The sequence below is a fragment of the Saccharomyces paradoxus genome, chromosome IV (genome assembly GCF_002079055.1).
Source record: "Saccharomyces paradoxus chromosome IV, complete sequence".
In the NCBI taxonomy this organism is placed as follows: domain Eukaryota; kingdom Fungi; phylum Ascomycota; class Saccharomycetes; order Saccharomycetales; family Saccharomycetaceae; genus Saccharomyces; species Saccharomyces paradoxus.
This window is the reverse complement of record NC_047490.1, coordinates 1,361,286-1,374,828: the sequence shown is the minus strand read 5'-3', so window position 1 is coordinate 1,374,828 and position 13,543 is coordinate 1,361,286. Positions and strand designations below refer to the sequence as shown.

General features: G+C 41.4%; 8 protein-coding genes across 8 annotated transcripts; 5 read left to right on the top strand and 3 right to left on the bottom strand.

The window, feature by feature from the left end:
- Window positions 1-172: 172 nt before the first annotated feature.
- CWC21 (U2-type spliceosomal complex subunit CWC21) lies at window positions 173-580 on the top strand (the record flags this gene model as incomplete). The annotated part of the gene is made up of 1 exon (XM_033909801.1): window positions 173-580. One exon carries the CDS (start codon window positions 173-175, stop codon window positions 578-580), a length of 408 nt encoding a protein of 135 aa, XP_033765692.1.
- Window positions 581-771: 191 nt separating this feature from the next.
- PHO8 (alkaline phosphatase PHO8) lies at window positions 772-2,472 on the top strand (the record flags this gene model as incomplete). Its single annotated transcript, XM_033909800.1, has 1 exon — window positions 772-2,472. One exon carries the CDS (start codon window positions 772-774, stop codon window positions 2,470-2,472), a length of 1,701 nt encoding a protein of 566 aa, XP_033765691.1.
- A 179-nt stretch (window positions 2,473-2,651) lies between these two features.
- DIG2 (Dig2p) lies at window positions 2,652-3,623 on the bottom strand (the record flags this gene model as incomplete). The annotated part of the gene is made up of 1 exon (XM_033909799.1): window positions 2,652-3,623. One exon carries the CDS (start codon window positions 3,621-3,623, stop codon window positions 2,652-2,654), a length of 972 nt encoding a protein of 323 aa, XP_033765690.1.
- A 522-nt stretch (window positions 3,624-4,145) lies between these two features.
- Window positions 4,146-5,810, top strand: PEX29 (Pex29p; the record flags this gene model as incomplete). The annotated part of the gene is made up of 1 exon (XM_033909798.1): window positions 4,146-5,810. One exon carries the CDS (start codon window positions 4,146-4,148, stop codon window positions 5,808-5,810), a length of 1,665 nt encoding a protein of 554 aa, XP_033765689.1.
- A 41-nt stretch (window positions 5,811-5,851) lies between these two features.
- Window positions 5,852-6,451, bottom strand: SNM1 (Snm1p; the record flags this gene model as incomplete). The annotated part of the gene is made up of 1 exon (XM_033909797.1): window positions 5,852-6,451. The coding sequence occupies one exon, from the start codon at window positions 6,449-6,451 to the stop codon at window positions 5,852-5,854; it is 600 nt and encodes a 199-aa protein (XP_033765688.1).
- A 298-nt stretch (window positions 6,452-6,749) lies between these two features.
- On the bottom strand, window positions 6,750-8,651 carry SNF1 (AMP-activated serine/threonine-protein kinase catalytic subunit SNF1; the record flags this gene model as incomplete). Its single annotated transcript, XM_033909796.1, has 1 exon — window positions 6,750-8,651. The coding sequence occupies one exon, from the start codon at window positions 8,649-8,651 to the stop codon at window positions 6,750-6,752; it is 1,902 nt and encodes a 633-aa protein (XP_033765687.1).
- A 1,223-nt stretch (window positions 8,652-9,874) lies between these two features.
- Window positions 9,875-10,549, top strand: SPAR_D06540 (uncharacterized protein; the record flags this gene model as incomplete). Its single annotated transcript, XM_033909795.1, has 1 exon — window positions 9,875-10,549. The coding sequence occupies one exon, from the start codon at window positions 9,875-9,877 to the stop codon at window positions 10,547-10,549; it is 675 nt and encodes a 224-aa protein (XP_033765686.1).
- A 347-nt stretch (window positions 10,550-10,896) lies between these two features.
- On the top strand, window positions 10,897-13,512 carry JIP4 (Jip4p; the record flags this gene model as incomplete). The annotated part of the gene is made up of 1 exon (XM_033909794.1): window positions 10,897-13,512. One exon carries the CDS (start codon window positions 10,897-10,899, stop codon window positions 13,510-13,512), a length of 2,616 nt encoding a protein of 871 aa, XP_033765685.1.
- Window positions 13,513-13,543: the final 31 nt, after the last annotated feature.

Sequence of the window (13,543 nt, the reverse complement as noted above, 5' to 3'; positions counted from 1 at the left end):
CGTAAAGAAGAAAAATATATAAAACGTGTTAGGCGTGCGGGTAAAGGCAAAGGGAGAATCAAGTAAAATCAAGAATGGCACTATAAGTGTGGTATTATAATCTGTGTAATCATAACTAGAACTCTGTGCATTATTGTTCGACGTTTAATAAGAACTGCACCAGCATTCGGTTATGTCGTACAACGGAATAGGGCTCAAGTCGGCAAAAGGGTCATCTACGTCGGGCCACGTGCAGCGATCACTTGCTAGCAACAATAGGCGCAGACTACAGGGTAGTCAACAGCAACGGCAGCAGGGGCAAAATGCCATTAAAAAGGCCAGCCACGACAAGGCAAACAGGCCTCTTGCTGTGCAGAAACAGATGGAGACCCATATGGAGAAACGTGAGATCGAAGTACAAGTTAGCGAGCTACGGGATCGACTAGAGGAGGACGAATCGCTTCCGGAAGACCAGATTGACAAGAGATGTGAAGCGTTGAGGGCAAAACTGACGAGCGAGTGGCAAGAACAGCAGCGGGTGTCTTCTTTGTACACCTCTCGTAAGGCGCGTCTAACGGAAGAGCAGCAAGGACACGAATAGCAGCGTCGACGATAGCGATAAGCTTCGCGCGTAGAGGAAAAGTAGAGGCATTTTAGTATATAAAGAGAGAAGTGTATATAAGCGTTTATATATTTTTTTTCTTGCTCCACACTTTACTTTACCAGCAAACAGTTATATAAACATTTACACATCAGCATCAACGGGAAGTTATTTTAACGCGCATTAGCAGCATGATGACTCACACATTACCAGGCGAACAGACACGTCTTGTTCCTGGATCGAACTCGAACTCTCGTCCAAAGAAGAAACGGATCTCTAAAAGATCGAAGATAATTATATCCACCGTTGTATTTATTGGTTTGCTGCTGGTTTTAGTGCAACTGGCATTTCCAAGCAGTTTTGCATTACGTTCCGCATCGCATAAGAGGAAGAATGTCATATTCTTCGTCACGGATGGGATGGGACCTGCGTCTTTGTCCATGGCAAGATCGTTCAATCAGCATGTTCACGATTTGCCTATAGATGACATCTTAATACTGGACCAGCATTTTATCGGTTCCTCCAGAACCAGATCCTCGGACTCACTAGTCACTGACTCAGCTGCGGGCGCCACCGCATTTGCATGTGCATTAAAGAGCTATAATGGGGCCATCGGTGTTGATCCGCATCACAAACCTTGTGGTACGGTGCTCGAGGCCGCTAAGTTGGCAGGTTATCTCACTGGGCTTGTGGTAACCACAAGAATCACAGATGCCACTCCAGCTTCATTTAGCTCTCATGTTGATTACAGATGGCAAGAGGATCTTATCGCTACACACCAGTTGGGTGAATATCCTTTAGGAAGAGCGGTAGACTTACTAATGGGTGGGGGTAGAAGCCATTTTTACCCTCAGGGTGAGAAGGTTTCTCCATACGGCCACCATGGTTCTAGGAAAGATGGAAGAGATTTAATTGATGAGGCTAAATCTAACGGCTGGCAGTACGTGGGTGACCGTAAAAGTTTTGATTTTTTGCTAAAAAGCCACGGTGACAACGTTACTTTACCTCTACTGGGTCTCTTTGCAGACAACGATATCCCTTTTGAAATTGACAGAGATGAAAAGGAGTATCCTTCCCTCAAGGAGCAAGTCATTGTGGCTTTGAACGCCTTGGAAAAAGCTTCTAATGAGGACAAAGACTCTAATGGGTTTTTCCTAATGGTGGAAGGCTCCAGGATTGATCACGCTGGCCACCAAAATGACCCAGCTTCACAGGTGAGGGAGGTTTTGGCATTCGATGAGGCATTTCAATACGTTTTAGAATTTGCTGAAGATTCCAACACTGAAACCGTCTTGGTTTCTACATCAGACCATGAAACGGGCGGTTTAGTCACTTCAAGACAAGTCACTGCTAGCTATCCTCAGTATGTTTGGTATCCACAAGTACTTGCCAACGCCACCCATTCAGGTGAGTTTTTGAAAAGGAAACTGGTAGATTTTGTTCATGAGCATAAAGGCGCAACCAGCAAGATAGAAAATTTCATCAAGCATGAGATCCTGGAAAAGGATTTGGGCATCTACGACTACGCTGATAGCGATTTAGAGACATTAATTCATTTGGGCGACGATGCGAATGCTATTCAAGACAAGCTGAATGACATGGTGTCGTTTAGGGCACAAATTGGCTGGACTACGCATGGTCACAGTGCAGTCGATGTCAACATATATGCATACGCCAATAAGAAATCTACATGGTCATACGTCTTAAACAATCTACAAGGCAACCACGAAAATACTGAAATTGGCCAGTTCTTAGAAAACTACTTAGAATTGAACTTGGGTGAAGTCACTGATTTGATTAGGGACACCAAACACGCGTCAGATTTTGGTGCTACAGAAATAGCTAGTGAAGTATCTCATTATGACGAATACTACCACGAGTTGTCCAAGTGATGCTATCGTGCTCCCTTGCTTTTTCACATATTATTTAATACGTTATAATTTACTTGAATATATATATATATATATGTATGTATATATATTAACCGCATGGCACATACTGATACCACATTTCGTTTTACAGTGCAGGCGAAATTTAAGTGCATTCTATAACGTAAAGAAAAAAGGACTCGTCATTTCTTCAAGTTATTCCATTCACTCCAGATAGTTTCACACGCTTTCATATAATCATCTTTGTTATTGCGAACTTCAAATTTGAAAACATCATCATATAGAGAGATTTCGCCGATAATGCTCCTTTCTTTGTCGTTGTAATCATCGGGATCGTCGTTAAGTGAAGCGCCCTCGCTTAATGAATGCTTTGGGACAGGGTATTCTGTGTCTCCATCAGTCCTACTTGTGGTTGCGTCTCCGCCGTGGTGTCTGGAGAGGGAGGTTCTTTTTCTTGAAGCCAAATCGTCCAAGTGTGGCGACCTACTTGCCAGCTTCTTACGCTTTGCTTGGTAATCGGCCGGTCCTATAGCATTATTATACAAGGGGTTAGGATACATCGGGGAACAATAGCCTTCGTATGCGTGGGTATGTGTCGGCGTTGAAGAATATGGGTAGCATTGTACTGGTGGCAGACCAGTATATGGATAAGGGTAGGTTGGTGCCATGTATGAATTGGCTATCGGAGAATGATAATCCTGAGCCGTAGGAGCCATCCTGCCCATATATCTGACTCTAAGGCTACTTTTCTGCTGTGGGAACCTCGTTATGTTTGGTGGAGCACTTTTAGATGCATGCAAATGAGAAGATGATCGTATATCAGAAAAATTTAGCGCTGGAGGTACCCTTTTCCTCTTCAAAGAATGATTCGGAGGTTTAAAAGGTATAGTTTTTTCTGCAGAAGAAATTGTAATGGCAGGAGGCTTACCAGCATGATCCTCCTCTTTTTGCGACAGCCTAGATATCAGTAGTTTTTGATTTTTTTCAATATCCTTGGATTTTTTGATTTTCGAAATCATTTTCTCACTCAATCTGTCTTCATCCAGCCCTGGAGACACTAACAGCATTCCTAGTCGCTGCAAGTTCCTGGGATCATTTTCCTGAACGGTTGGCCTTTGTTCTTGCTGTGGGTCTTCTTGCTCTTGTTTACTCATAATTTTCCCTCTTTGCTTGAATATTTCTGCAAATTCACTATACTACATAAGCACAACTGCAAACAAAATAAATGAAAAATGAGGTTAACGAGCCAAGATTGAAAGGCGATATGTTTATTGTTTATTTGATCTGGCTCATTATGTAATTATTGATAATTTAATAGACGTGTCCGCCGGGTGATGAATGCTGTGACATATCACAATTTTATATGTATCTGTTGTATGTACACGCTCTAATGTCCGATATCATCATACCGCATCATTTGGTGACCTCCTAAGATGGCGTTGCAGCGAATACTGCGGCAGTATTGTGAAGCCAATAGTATATTTTAGTTATTGTTTCATTGTCTAGTAATGCTTTTACGGTGAAGTTGGCAACCTCGGGGTTACCCCTTCCTCTTAATCTAATTTTGGGAAATAATAACGAGGAATAGTGTGTATTTTAACTACTGATCAGGAACTATGACAGATTTTTTTGTATAGATAGTGATATTCAGCTCCCTACTGTATGTACACGTCTAGATGGACTCGGTTACAAATTTTTTCTGGAATGACACCTATAATGCTGGTACTACAACAAGGTCAACGCTCAAGGGGAAAAAAGTGCAAAGTGGCATAGACGGAAAAAGCCAAGCGAAGAAGGACAGTATATCTAGTAGTGCTAAAACTGGTGATTCTATGCGTGGTAGCCTGCCATCTTCCAGTGGTCAATCAGCTAGTGGTGGTGGTTTTACCTCGACATCTAACATCCAAAAGATGATGGCGGATACTTTGGTGGAAAAGATAATCAAGATGGCTTTACCACCATCTTCGAAGACGGCAGTTGATACGATTCATCATCGTATGGTTGCTGGTAAAGAGAGGCCTAAATTGTCTGTACAAATCACGAGTAGGAATTTTATACAGATGAACTCGAGACTAGGGGTACCATTCATGATTATGGATGAACTTATAAAGATATTAAATTGGGTTAACCCAGCGTACACAGTATCTATCATGTTCTTATACACGTTCATCATATTGAAACCTTTCCAAATGCTTTCCTCTCTCCCTATTTTCTATTTACTATTCTGCGTAATGGTCCCGCAGTACCTTTACATTCATAAGCCAAACCCGACGCACTACTTAGATAATAATCAAACACCAGCGCAGGGACCGCCTTTGCGGAGACCTGAAATTCCTAAGCCTGTTCCTGAACTGAGCCAAGAATTTGTTTTAAACCTCACGGATTTACAAAACCATATGCTGTTATATGTTAAATTTTACGATTTTACCTTACTCATATTACAAAAGTTTGCGTTCTTCACCAACGAGGCGATTTCGTCGTTTTATTTCATTGTATTGTTGATAACAGCCACGTTAAACTTTCTGTATATGGATAAATTTATCCAGCTCATTCCAATCAGACCCGTATTGATACTGCTCGGTTGGTGTTTTTTTATTGCCTCGCATCCGTTCAACCGTGAATATTTGTTAACCAAATTAAATTCAGAAGAGACAAGATTAAAAACTTTGACTGTAAGTACCAATCTGGAATCTAAGATCCTGCAGCATTTAAAGCTCATTGAGGCCAGGGAACACCGATTGGTTATGATCTTTGAGATCCAAAAGTATCTTCCTGAATACAAAGAATGGCGCCCAATCGGATTTTCTGATGACGACTATTCTCTTTTCTCCAATTTGAGAATATACCAGAGACGCATTGAGGAAAATTCAGTGAGATCATTAGAAGAAATTGAGCCACCTAGGGATTGGGAATGGGAAGCAAGTTCTCACTGGGTGCTTGATTTGGATCCAAAAGAATGGGTGGAGGACGAATTTATTCAGTATGTCGAGATAGATTCAGAGACAAAATGGGTTTATGACCTCAATCTTGACGGACAAAGAGGCTCATATAGAAGGCGGATGTGGACCAATAGTTGCGTTCGGAAGAAACTAGATTCCGGTATTTCTGCAAACTCTGACGAAGAAGAAGTAATCAATCCCTTGAGAGAAGAAACATATAGGCAAGGTGTACATGGTGTGACGAAGGGTTCAATGAGTGGCGGCCTAACTCACAGTAGTGATGATGACAACGATGATGATGAAAATATAAACGACACTATTCCTAACCTAAACAATGCAGATGCAGATGCATCTTATCCATCAATTGAAGAGCTCACAGACACTCTCAACGCAACTATATAAACTTGTGACTATGTTATAAAATATGTTCACTGATGATACAATCAACTTTTCATAAAACTTTCTAATGACATTGATGAACTTTTCTTCTTTTCCAATTTTTTTTCCTGATTTTTTTTCGATAAGAGATTTGTGAGCGAATTCAACTTTCTCTTCTTGGATCTGTCCTTACCGCCACTGATTTTACCCTTTTGAGGCTTCTTTACTGCGTACGAAGTTTTCCTGCTGCTTGTACTGTTGATCATAGAATTAGCATCTTGTTCAAATGCTGGATCAACCAGCTCAGATTTCCACTCAAATAATGTAGACTTTTCACAATTTAAGCAATTAAGTTTGATACATATTTTTGGTTCTTTCATACCCTCGTCGTCAAGTTTTTCGGAGTCATCGTCTTGCTCGGCATTAGTCGTCACCTGGAGTTTTGCGTTGAAATGAGGAACATAAACACATCCACAATGAGAACAAAACTTTCCACTCCTTAGTTGTTCAGGCAGTGTGATTTGATATCGTTTCACGGAATTATGAAAATTTTTATAGTATAGTCCCGATAACGCTCTGGAATTCAATGTTGGTAACACATGTAGCAAATTGTACTTCTGTCGCAGGCTCCGCTCCTGGTATTTTCCTGCCTGTTCTTTATTCATGTTTGTTTTTGTTTTTCTGTACGGTTTGTTAAGGTTCAATATTTGTTACAAAGTTGCTATTTATCCTCATCTCTATTTTCACATAGAATAGCATTTTCAATTTTCTCGTGGATATAAATTTCGCTTTTTATCCGAAGAAATAGATGCCAATAAAAGAGCATTTCAATCAATAAATTATGTTCAGGTTTATTTATTCAAGGCTTTGTTTACTTTATACAAAGAGATATTATAAAGAGTTGCAAATAACGTTACGGTATATAAAAAAGGCAACCTCCATTCGTTCGTTTATATTCAACTATTAATTGCTTTGACTGTTGACGGCTAATTCCATAATTAGCTTTGTAGTTAAATGTAAGAATGGGTAGGCTGAAAAAGTACTCATTTCATCTTCAGAAATATTAGAAACGGTAGTATCATCACCATAACTACTTTCCCAACCGTCAAATTTGAAATCCACCAAATAATTATTGGTTTCAATTTGGAATAATTGAATTACCATTTTCATTAAATCAGGAATTTTTTCATTTGTACTGGTCTTATTTCCATTGTCATATTTCCACCTCAATTTGATAGTCCATAAATCTTCTTCAGAAGGTTTGGCCCATTCAGCACCCAGATTTTTCAAGGCAATATAAATCTCACCCATAACGTCTAATGGGTACGAGCGAGATCGTATACCAAAATGCCATCTCGTTTTAGATTTTTTTGTTACTAGTGGAGATATTTTGGACGCGGCTGGTGAACCTTGTGCCAACATATTAGCTCTGTGAATCTGAGGTAAAGATGTAGGTAAAATGGAAACTGTGGAATCTTCTTCTTTATACTGATCCATGTAGGGTGATTGGTGATATGTTCTTTGTTGAGTGGTAGCACTTGCCATCCTTCTTGCGTGTTGCTTAGCAGTTTCATGATCTACTTGATTTTTTTGATGAGATTGGTTTTGTTGCTGAAAAGTTGGAGGCGACTGAGACAGGAAAGTATCCAGGTCATCACTGACGCTTTTGTTTGCCTTCATATCCTTGATCAAAGACTTGTTTTCCTTAATCAACATGTACGCGTCTCTAATTTCGTTAAATGCTGGAGTGTCTTCTGATGATTCTAAGGACTCATAAATCTCGTCCTTTTCGTAACCCATAGTCGATGATAAGATATTGACGAGGCCGTCATCAATTTCATCGTTATCTGGGCCGCTGCCATCCTTTTTTGATTCATTATTTTTATTTTCCTCTTCTGGGTGTGGTTTCAGATCTGGTGGAAGTAGATATTCTGGTAGATCAACTTTAAACCAATCGTCTTGCATAATTTCATGGATGCTTATTCTGTTCAATGGATTAACGATCAACATTCTCTTGATTAACCCGGCAGCCCCAGGTGATAAGAATTTGGGCAGGGTGTAAACACCGTTGCTAATGTTCTTGAAAAGCACTGGAATGCTTTCATCGTCAAACGGTAGACGACGACAAAGCATGACGTAAAGGATGACCCCACAAGACCACACGTCCACTTCTGGGCCTGCGTACAGCTTACCGCTAATAACTTCAGGAGCCGCATAATTAGGAGAACCACAAGAAGTCTTTAAGAAATTACCATCGGTCATAATGTTTGACAAACCAAAATCGGCAATCTTGACATTCAGATGTTCATCTAGTAATAAGTTTTCAGGCTTAAGATCTCTATGCACAATTTTGTGCCTATGGCAGTACTCGACCGCACTGATGATCTGTTGGAAAAATCTTCTTGCCTCTTGCTCACTCATTTTGTCTCTTTGAACAATATAGTCGAACAATTCGTTCCCGGCGTACTCGATGACCATAATGATTTCGTCCTTGGATTTGATAACGTCATATAGCTTAATGATATGGGGGTGTCTTAAAAGTCTTAGATAAGAAATTTCTCTTTCAATTCTGCCCTGCATATCACTCTTCGCCAAAACCTTCTTATTGATGATTTTAAGAGCAACTTTTTGGCCCGTAGTCGTATGGTATGCCAGTTTAACTTTACCAAAGGAGCCCTCACCCAAGGTTTTGACGATTTGGTAATTCCCGATATGCGCACCATCCGCTAAGGACGATTTAGGGTTGTTTAGGGTAGAGCTGCTTCCGCCATGACCGTGATGGTGGTGGTGATGATGGTGATGGTGGTGATGGTGGTTAGAATTTGCATTTGTAGGCGCTGTATTGGTGTTGTTGTTACTACTCATGTTGGCTTTACTAAAGGAGTACGGCAAAGTGTATGAAAAAAACTTCTACTTCTCTTGCTATGATCGAACCAACCTGTATATATTATGAAAATTCGATGACACTCAAACGATTTTATTGACCTGCTTTTTTTTTTTTTCAAGCTCCAATCTATTGTTTATCGTTATGATTCCTAAGTGACTGTTTGGGCACGAATGCGCAGTAAGAGCAAATGGAAAAAAAGAATATTTCGTGAAATGAACGTTCCGGTAACAAGCCTACAGTACTGAGCCGAAAGCTGTGTCTTGGCCATCTAGTACTGCATGTTATTATGGCACACCGCTTATTAACTTTCTTTTACGTTAAAAATTTCCATCCCCTTCCGCTACGAGGAAAAATGCCGAGGGTAACCACACCATATATTTTTAATACGGACCTATAAGGACTACAAACGTCTAAAGTTGAGTAAATCTGGATATGAGTGCCGGATCTAACCTATCTTTTTGCATCCACGCTGCTATGTGATTCCTGTCTTGTGAAATTACTTGTCTTACACAGGGATATTACAGCCTGTAAAATGGAAAGTTAAAATATACCACCAAAAGACATAGCAGTCCACTACGGTTCCGGTTTCTAGTCATTCGAAAGAAGCAAGACATGATTGGCAAACTATTGTACGGTTTATAACCGTACCTGATCGTACAGAAAAGTTTTGCTTAGGCTTTTCGCAAAAAAAGAGATCGTTGAATTGGTTGTCACCAGCGTTTTTTGCAATGCAGAAGTGGCCATGAACTACTATGGCCTCCAAGAAAAAGAATCCACTACAGACACCTTTACTACGGAACCGTCTCTTCTTGTCGTGATTTGCCCTCTAGACAAAAGCCGCGGACACAATTCTAGCGGATTGCAGTAGATAGTGATTGCTATACGGAGGACAACCCGAAAGAAGAGCTAGCTTGCGGCTTCTTAAAGGCGACAATGCTTAGCTACAACCGCGGTGGTGTGAACCGTCGGTAGCGTTTAGTTGCAAAGGTAAAGCTGGTGAGCAGCTTATGTTCAGCTGTTTCTTGCGCTGTCTTGAACTTTTTTGGTCTTGTCATGTAGTCGGAGTACGCTGTTCGTTTATAATTACTCTTTGCGACAAAGTGCACACCTATTTGAACATGGCCTATATAAAGAGTGGAGGCTTATATCGGCAAGAGTGTGCGTCCTATGGACTCAAGCAAGTACACTGGTATACATAAGTATGTGGGATTCCTTAATTGTAAGCATCAACGATACGCACAAGCTGGGACTGGAGGATTGCCTTGCCGTTTTTGGCCACGTTCCTATCACGAAGGCCGTCAAGCATGTCAGGCTGACGGAGATTGACACGCAGACGTCCACGTTTACACTCAAGTTTCTTCACACAGAAACGGGCCAGAACATCGAGAAAATTATCTACTTTATTGATAATGACACGGGCAATGATACCCGCACTGCTACCGGAATCAAGCAAATCTTCAACCGGATGTTCCGCATCGCTGCGGAGAAGAGGAAGCTGTCCCCCATTCAGATCGACACTGTTGAGTACCCCTGCACTCTAGTTGACTTGTTGATCCTGGTAGGTGTGGCACTACCGCCATTGTGCTACCTCTATCGTCCCGCCCTACACGCTGTCTTCTTCCTGGTCCCGAATCCTTTGGGCTCCACCTTAAAGAAGTGGCTGGACAGTGATCGTGTGCTGCAAATCATCATTGTTGCTGAGTTCCTGACTCACGCCCTGGAAACGCTCATTTTTGTCGTCCCCAGACTCAAGTACTACCGTGTTCCTGGCGAGTTTGTGCCCGAGTGGCTTCTTCTAGGTCTTCTGGAAGGCTACGGCCCTGCGAGACGTCTAGACACTAAGGCCCGCACTCTTGGCGAAGGGTCTGTTAATTAGTCCGAGGCCTTTTTTCATTTTGTCTCCCTATCCGACAGGAAAAGTTCTAGCGGAAAGTGCAGCAAAAGCTGCAGCAACAGGAACAGTTTCCGAATGACCCACCTGCGGTGGTGTGGCACACGCATCCTACATGTCTCAATAACCTCTAGAATTATCTATATACTTTTTAGTAAACAGAACTCAAAACCCTTTTGTTCTTCTTCAACATATTTTGCATGTAATTTTTCGAGTATTTTTTTTTACTTTCGTTATTCGAAAGGAATAGTAACAAGTAAAGAAAAATTCCATTTTTAAGGGAAGGAAGTCTTGAGGTACAGGAAATAAAAGGAATAAATAGTAGGGGGAGAATGGTGGTACGAGATCAGGATGAGGCGTTGAGGAATTCCTATAAATACGTTAAGCTGTATGTTAGAGAAGATCAACTGGAGGATACGGTACTCGCTAATCAGGACGAGGACAAGGTCACCAATGATGATAGCCGCAGTCTGGTTTCGATATTGGACTCGAGCAGTTCCGTGAAGAAGAAGTGGAAAGGCAGCAATGAGAAATACTTGCCATGCGTGTCTTTCAACACAGTGCCTAGGACGAAGGCATCTTCGCCGTTGGACGAAGAGAAAAGAGAGTTTCCTGGTGTGCAGATCCCTGGAGATTATACAATGGAGGAATATTACGACGACGAAAGTGGTTATACCTCGGACAACAATTCTGACTATTTCTCCGGTAATAACTATTCTAACAAGCGAGAAGGAAGTGTTAGCCCCGGAAGGTACTCTTCTCCACCGCCTGCCTCCAGAAGAAACATCAAAATAGGCAAGATGTTCAAGATTTCCGAAAATGGTAAAATTGTAAGGGAAGACTACCCTACCACGCCCACGGATATCAATGATGCTCTCGTGATTAGTAGGGCGTATGCCAATTGGAGGCAGCTATGGATCAAAAAAAAAAACCAGATAGATCATCGATTAGAGCAAAAGCACGAGTTCTTCAATTATCCAACAATACTCTTTCCTCCAAAAAAAAAATCGTCTACGGGCGCTGCTGCCATAATAAAATTCAATCCTCCCATAGAAGACGGGTTTACGCCTTTGACCAAGTCCCAAAAGAGGAAAGAGCGTGTTTTAAATGAAAAAGTTGGCTTCCCGAATACTCCTCGAACAATCCTATGCCACATCAGCGGTAGGAGACATACTTGGGTAGCACTAGACTGGGCCCTACGAACTTTGATTCAGAATACAGACCATATTGTTGTGTTGGCAAACCTGCCCCGCCTGACTAGAAATAATTTCGAAGACAGTGATTCCATGAGTGAGCGAAAAAGAATGCTAATGATGATGGACGACAACAGAAGCATTGGCTCAGCTACGAGATCGAGGTCCAGATCGAGATCGCGGTCCATATGTACAAGAAGGGCACTTTCTTTGGGGCCTGAGGAATCTGACAACAAATTGAAACATCAAAGCTTTATGGAATGGACCTCTGGTTATACACAGATCGAAATAGAACGTAAATTGCAGGATCTATTTGACTACGTTACACTAGTAATTCCACAAGATCGTTCTGTCAAGGTTACTGTGGAAATCTTAATTGGCAAGACTAAAAAAACGCTTCTGGAGGCTATAAACATCTACCTGCCAGATTTCTTCGTATCTAGCACTTTAAGGTGGGAGAGGACAGACAACTTAGTACGTTGGAAATCGAACCTTTTGACAGATAAACTGTGTACCAATTTTCCCATTCCAACGTTCATTGTACCGGCGAAGAGAATGTTCGACTTAGAAATGGATTTGCAAAAGCAGTTTGAAGATCCAAAGGCGAAACAAGAAAACAGAAGCAGTGTTAAGCCTAGTTTCAGCCATTCCAAGTCAGCAGATGCCAGCATTCCAACTATTTCAAACCTCAAACAGAAGCAAACTAACGAGAGTTCTATAGATTCGCTATGCTATACCCCAGAAATTAATGGTGCTGACGATAATGGCCGGGACGATGCTTCTGGTGATGAGCTTAACGCTTTCCAGGATGATGAAAATGATGTCATGTCTGTGAAATCCTTAACCTCTAACATTTCGGTAAAGGAAAAGTTATGTACCATGGCAAGAAATCGTAGGAAGATTATGGCTCAGCAGTTAAATGATGCCGATCATGATTCATCAATACCGCCGGGACAGAGGCATTTGAAGAAACTGGACATTATTTTGGAATCTTCATTAAAGTTTTCATTAGAAATCGATAGCATCACTGATAGTACTGGAAATGGAGATGCAAACGAAAGTAGGACACACTCTATGGATTCGGGTTTTGAAGAACTGAAAAGGGTCATCACAGGTGGTGCTCCTCCAAAGCATGTGGCCACTCAGAAGAGATCCATGCTTGATGTTTTGGACAATCCAACTTCATCTAGATCAAAATCCAAATCAAGATCAAGCTCTAAGTCAAGGACAAGAGACAAATCAAAACCAAGTTCCCCCATTGCTACCGATATAAATTCAAGTGGAAGCACGTCTAGGTCACGTTCTCCACAGATCAAGTTTGCATCCAGTGTCAAGAATGTAGATGGTAATGCCGCACTGGGAGCTATTAAATCTAGACTTTCGCTGGACAGTACAGAAGACCAGCAACGCCATCATCATCATCATCGTCATGACGCAGATCTATTGTCGGTTCCAGGCCTTCCCCAATTGACACCTTCAAAGTCTTATAGCGTGAGTTCTGGTAATAAAGATTCATCTTTGAGGAAAGTCAGTAGCTCATCCTCGCTCAGAAAAGTAAAATCCAATGATTCGAACTCTGGTAAACGTACCAAAAAACCGGTCGTAACTTCAGCACACTTAAAACCAAATTCAGGCGGCGGCGGTTTATTCTCTTTTTTTAAGGGTAATTCGAGATCCCCGTCACCTTTGAGAAAGAAAGACGACAGTAAAAATACACCTAAGCGTAGCGGATTATTTGGGTTCAGAAGGCTGTAGTTGATCTCGAATTTTTATGTATTAATCCGAT